This window comes from Mesoplodon bidens (assembly GCF_964165515.1).
Source record: "Mesoplodon bidens genome assembly, chromosome: 18".
In the NCBI taxonomy this organism is placed as follows: domain Eukaryota; kingdom Metazoa; phylum Chordata; class Mammalia; order Artiodactyla; family Ziphiidae; genus Mesoplodon; species Mesoplodon bidens.
Window position 1 is genome coordinate 48,926,604 of NC_138175.1, and position 6,000 is coordinate 48,932,603.

Consider the following 6,000-nt stretch of genomic DNA (forward strand, 5'->3'; position numbering starts at 1 on the left):
GGATGTCCCATGTATAAGATGTGTCTGTTTCCTTGTGGTGGCATTTGCCTTGTTCCTGTGTCCCCTTTATTTCCTATAGACTGGAAAGGAGGTCTAAAGGCATGAATAGACTCAGTCAAAATGGAAGTTCTTTTATTTCTGTAACGTGGGCTGATCCTAGTCAAGCCCACAATGTAACAGTGACATCAAAAATCAGGGCGGACAATCAATTGTTATGCACCTGTCACATTTTCTGTTAAGTTGTTAAAATATTAAAATACTTCCTTACCAGTTGGCAACTGGCCACTTCCCCAAGCTTCCCATGTGCTCCACAGCCACCAGCTTGGATGCCTGAGTATCACCCATCTCCACCCCCCTCCCCCCAGACACAGCAGTTAAAGGTTAGCTCCTAGCATATTAGGGGTCTCCAGGGTCTGTTCTGGTTGGTCATTACCCAAGTCCATCACCCTGGGTAGAAATCATCAATTCTTTTTTTTTAATTAATTAATTAATTAATATTTATTTTTGGCTGCGTTGGGTCTTCGTTGCTGCACGTGAGCCTCTCATTGCGGTGGCCTCTCTCGTTGTGGAGCATGGGCTCTAGGCACGCGGGCTTCAGTAATTGTGGCACTTGGGCTCGGTAGTTGTGGCTTGCGGGCTCTAGAGCACAGGCTCCGTAGTTGTGGCTCGTGGGCTTAGTTGCTCCGCGGCATGTGGGATCTTCCCAGACTAGGGCTCGAACCCGTGTCTCCTGCATTGGCAGGTGGATTCTTAACCACTGAGCCACGAGGGAAGTCCCCGAAATCATCAATTCTTAAAAAAACAGAATCCCAGAACTCAGATGCAAGAATCAGGGAATCTTCTATTTATATAAAGCACAAAAACAAGCACAAGTAATCCATGCTGCTAGAAGTGAAGATCTTGATCACCCTAGGAGGGGTAATTATATACTAGGAAGGAGGGACCGGTAATCTTTCTTTCTCATTTAAAAAAATCAATGTCTATTCAACATACACTAAAATATGCACATTTTATGCATGCAGTTCAACGAATGTTTACGTGTCTATAGACCCATGGAAACAACCGTCACTAGATCAAGATAAAGAGCATTTCTAGGCCCTTGGCAGGCTCTCTCCTGCCCTTCCCAGTCGCTGCCCCCAAGGGGTAACCACTATTCTGTACTTTTGTCCCCATCAACTTCTGTCACCTCTTCTTGAATGTCATGTAAGTGGAATCGCAATTTTGACTCCTTTGCGTCTGGCTTATTTTGCTCAGCGCGAAGTTTTGAGATTAGTCCATGTCATTGTACGTATCAGTAGTTCTTTTTCTTTGCTGTGTGGTATTCCATTGCACAGATACCCCACGATGTTCTGCTTCTTAATCTAGTTTCTGGTTACCTGGGTGTGTTTGTGAAAATTCAGTGAGCTTGGGCTTCCCTGGTGACGCAGTGGTTATGGATCCGCCTGCCAATGCAGGGGACACGGGTTCAAGCCCTGGTCCGGGAAGATCCCACATGCCGCGGAGCAACTAAGCCCGTGCGCCACAACTACTGAGCCTGTGCTCTACAGCCCGCGCGCCACAACTACTGAGCCTGTGTGCCGCAACTACTGAGGCCGTGTGCCACAACTACTGAGCCTGCACTCTGGAGCCCACAAGCCAAACTGCTGAAGCCCGCGCTCCGCAACAAGAGAAGCCACTGCAGTGCGAAGCCCGTGTACCACAACAAAGAGTAGCCCCCGCTCACTGCAGCTAGAGAAAGGCTGCGTGCAGCAACGAAGGTCCAACTCAGCCAAAAATAAATAAATAAATTTATTAAAAAATATTCAGTGAGCTCTTCATTTAAGATTTGTGCATGTTTCTGTGTATATAGTATACTTCAAAAACGCAGTTTAAAAAAAAATCAGAGACTCCAACCCAAGGAGCCTAGGAAGGACCTTAGAATCTGGCAGAAAGCCAGAGCTGGGAAGGCCCATAGCAGCCCTTTTCCCACCCACCTTTTACAGAGGGTATAAGAAGTAACACGGTTCCCTCCCAGTCTGGGACAAGGCGGGGAGACTGATCCCCAGCCCCAAGCAGGACAGCCAGGGCAAGAGATGGAGACGTGTCTGAGAGTAAGGGCAGGCTTCCTGGTGGAGGGGGCTGATGCCGTGACCCCATTCCTCTCCCCAATCTGGTAGGCTGAACGAGAACATGTCGGTGTGTGTGGCGGACTTTGGGCTCTCCAAGAAGATCTACAACGGGGACTACTACCGCCAGGGACGCATCGCCAAGATGCCAGTCAAGTGGATCGCCATCGAGAGCCTGGCTGACCGCGTCTACACCAGCAAGAGCGATGTGGTACGTGCACCCCTGGCAGGAGTGGGGAGCAGGGGGAGGGCGTGGCCTGGTCAATTCACACCAGACCTGGGCTCACAGGGACGTGAGGGCTTCCCTGCACAGGGGTCCACCGCATGGACCATGTGTGGCGGGCATCTGTGAACGGTGGTGTGGACACGCTGGGGGTTTGCATAGTCCCATGGGTGTATGGTGACAGGTTGCTACATGGGATATGTAGACAGTTTAGGTTGGGAGAGGCAGTGGTAAGTGTATACATGTGTATAGCCAGGGTGTGGAGGGGGACCCGAGACCACGTTTCCGTGGAGCGTATAATTGTTTGCACGGGTGGGCAGGTCTATGTGTGCACACAAGTTGCCTCCATAAGTGTGTACCTGTACCAAAGTGTTTCTGTGAATAGCTGTGATGCACCCACAAAGATAGCTGTGTACACGTAAGTGTGGGGATGTTGGGTGAGGGCGTCTGTGCAGGAGAGACCCCCTAAATTCTCTCCCTTCTGCCCCACGACAGTGGTCCTTTGGGGTGACAATGTGGGAGATTGCCACTCGAGGCCAAACCCCATATCCAGGAGTGGAGAACAGCGAGATTTATGACTACCTGCGCCAGGGAAACCGCCTGAAGCAGCCTGTGGACTGTCTGGATGGATTGTGAGGACCCGTAGGATCCCCTCCCCCCATCTCAGATTTTACCCCAAAACCCTGAGCACCCCACATGGCCCTGACATATCTAGGACCCTCTAAAACCACAGAATCCCTCAGACTGTTGAGGAACCCACCTGCCCCCTCACCCATGCTCCACAGAACCACTATTAGCCCATGAGGTATGAATTAGCAAAAGGTGCCCTTTCCTCCTTTGCTTTGTGTGTGGAATACAGGCTGGAGCAGCACTCCTACCCTGGCCAGGTATCCGCGGGCAATGAATAATGACACGTCCCCACTCGCAAAGAATTCTAATTCCTCCCAGACTCCTGAGCACCCAACTCCCCCCACGTGCTCTTCAGCACCCAGAGCCCTCTGCTAAACCCTTATAATGAGCTTCTCCAAACTCTCCAGGCTCCTCTGAGATGTTCTCAGAATCCTTTAGGGTGGTGCTTATCAAATTTTGCCATCCCATGGAACACACAGAAGAGCACTTTGGGGGTAAAGAGAAGATGTTGCTGGGGTCAGGAGGGGAGAGCCTGGGCTTCAGACTCTCCAGGTCCTCCTTGGGTGCTCCAAGAGCTGAGGGCAGTAAGAATAGCTAACATTTCTATAGAATTTACTAGAAGGTATGGTTCTAAGTGCTTTGCGTGTATTAAGTCATTTGGTCTACTACAGCCATACGAAGTGGGTTGGCCCCCTTATTATTCCCAGATGACGCGCAACTGAGGCCCACGTCAAGGGAAAATCATTTGCCAAAGGCTGCATAGCTGGTGTATTTGTTATCTATGTCCCCAAAATCCAGTAGCTTAAAACAACAAGCATTTATTACCTCGCATGGTTTCTGAAGGTCAGGAGTCTGGGAACTGCTTAGCAGGGTAATTCTGGATCAGGGTTTCTCATGAGGTTACAGTCAAGATGTCAGCTGGGGCTGAAGCCAGCTGAAATTTGAGACTGGAAGATCTCTTGCAAGGTGGCTCACTCACATGGCTGTGGCAGAAGGCCTCAGTTCCTTGCCACGTGGACCCCTCCATAGCGCTGCTTGAGTTTCCTCATGACATGGTGGCTGGCCTTCCCCAGATGAGCATTCCAAGAGAAAGAACAAGGAGGAATCCACAGTACCTTTTCAACCTAGTCTCAGAATCACACAGTATCATTGCTGCCGAGTCAGAATGCAGTGACTAAATCCAGTCCACACTCAAGGGGAGGGAAGGTAGCCTCCATCTTTTGAAGGGAGGAATGTCAAAGAATTTGAGCACATATTTAATTTTATTTATTTGTTTGTTTGTTTGTTTTTGGCCATGACATGTGGCATGTGGGATCTTAGTTCCCAGACCAGGGGCCGAACCCGTGCCCCCTGCAGTGAGAGCACAGAGTCTTAACCACTGGACCGCCAGGGAAGTCCCTGAGTACATATTTTAAACCAATACAGCTTGCAAAGCTTTGATGCTAGAGTCTCTTCTGGGGAACCACATTGGGAAGCTTTACTCTAGCAAACCCTCACTAGAACATCACCCCCTACCCAGAGAGATTTCCCAAGACCTTTTCCATTTCCTGAGTGTCTGTCCCAGGACCCACCTCAGAAACTCTTGAGAATTCCCAAGTCCCCATAGATGCCCTCCGAACTGCTACAGTTCCCTCCACTCCCTTGTAATACCCTCAGTCCTCTGAGTGTCCTAAAATGCCCCCAAACTCCCAGAATGCTCCCCTGTTCAGTGTCCCACTCCTCATTTTGTTACCCTAGGTATGCCCTGATGTCCCGGTGCTGGGAGCTAAACCCCCGAGACCGGCCGAGTTTTGCAGAGCTTCGGGAAGATCTGGACAATACGCTGAAGGCCCTGCCCCCTGCCCAGGAGCCAGACGAAATCCTCTATGTCAACATGGATGAGGGTGGGGGTCATCCTGAACCACTTGGAGCTGCTGGAGGAGCTGAGCCCCCAACTCAGCCTGACCCTAAGGATTCCTGCAGCTGCCTCACCGCCGCTGAGGTCCATCCTGCTGGACGCTATGTCCTCTGCCCTTCTACAGCTCCTGGCCCCACCCTGCCTGCTGACAGAAGCTCCCCAGCACCCCCAGGGCAGGAGGATGGCGCCTGAGACAACCCTCCACCTGGGACTCCCTCTCAGGACCCAAGCTAGGCACTGCCACTGGGGGACCCCCCCCCTCACTTTCCCACTCCAGGCTTTACCCCCAACCTTAGCCCTCTCCTCCTACCCATTCCACTTCCATTCCAGACAGATCCTTTCCCTTTTCCACACCTTAGTGTCCCCATGTGTAAACGGAAGGGATTGCACTGCAATCCCTAAGGATCCTCCCAGGTCTAACATTCCAAGATTCTAGATTCTAAAGTTTAAAGAGTCTAGATTCAGAGGTCCTAAGTTTCAAAGATGAGTCTGATTCTAAGGACCTGAAATTCCAAAGTCTCTAATTCTAAAGTGCTAAGGTTCTAGACATGGAAGTTCTAAGGCCTATATTCTAAGGCTGTGAGATTCTATGGCTCTAGACTTTTCTGGTTCTAAGATTCTTGATAAAACCCACAAGATTTTAGGTTCTAAGCCCTAAGATTCTAATTCTAGGATCTAAGGCTCTATGATTCTAGATTTTATTTTTCTAGGGTTCTGAATCCCTAGGGTGTAAGATTCTACAATTGTAAAAATTCTACAATTCTAGACATGGAGGTTCTAAGGTCTGATGTTCTAAAATTTGATGTTCTGAGCCTCATAGAGTATAATTTCTCTGGCTGTAAAACTCTAGATCATAAAGCTTCAAGATTTGATCTTCTCAAGTTCTAAGATTCTAATGCTGGTCAGTTATAGGTTCTAAGGCTTTATGATCCTCGAAACTTTTGTTATGAGATTCTGGATCCTAAAGATCTAAAATGCTAGAATCTGCAATTAGAAAGTTCTAAGAGTCTAAAGATGGAGGTTCTAAGGTCTAATGTTCTAAGATGCAATGTTCCAAGACCTAGTCTAAGAACCTAGATTCTCTGTGTCTAAGATTCTGGATCATATGCTTCAAGATTCTAGATTATTAAACTCTAAGATTCTAA

At 49.0% G+C, this 6,000-nt stretch overlaps 1 protein-coding gene across 3 annotated transcripts in view; it reads left to right on the top strand.

Annotated features, from left to right (window-relative positions):
* Positions 1 to 6,000, top strand: part of AXL (AXL receptor tyrosine kinase) — a 30,473-nt gene extending 24,473 nt beyond the window's left edge. For all 3 annotated transcript variants that reach the window (XM_081215665.1, XM_081215666.1, XM_081215667.1), the window contains 3 exons: positions 2,157 to 2,316; positions 2,824 to 2,960; positions 4,696 to 6,000. In XM_081215665.1, the coding sequence (XP_081071791.1) occupies positions 2,157 to 2,316; positions 2,824 to 2,960; positions 4,696 to 5,047 (649 nt within the window). In that variant the 3' untranslated portion in view covers positions 5,048 to 6,000. The remainder of the gene's footprint in view (positions 1 to 2,156; positions 2,317 to 2,823; positions 2,961 to 4,695) is intronic.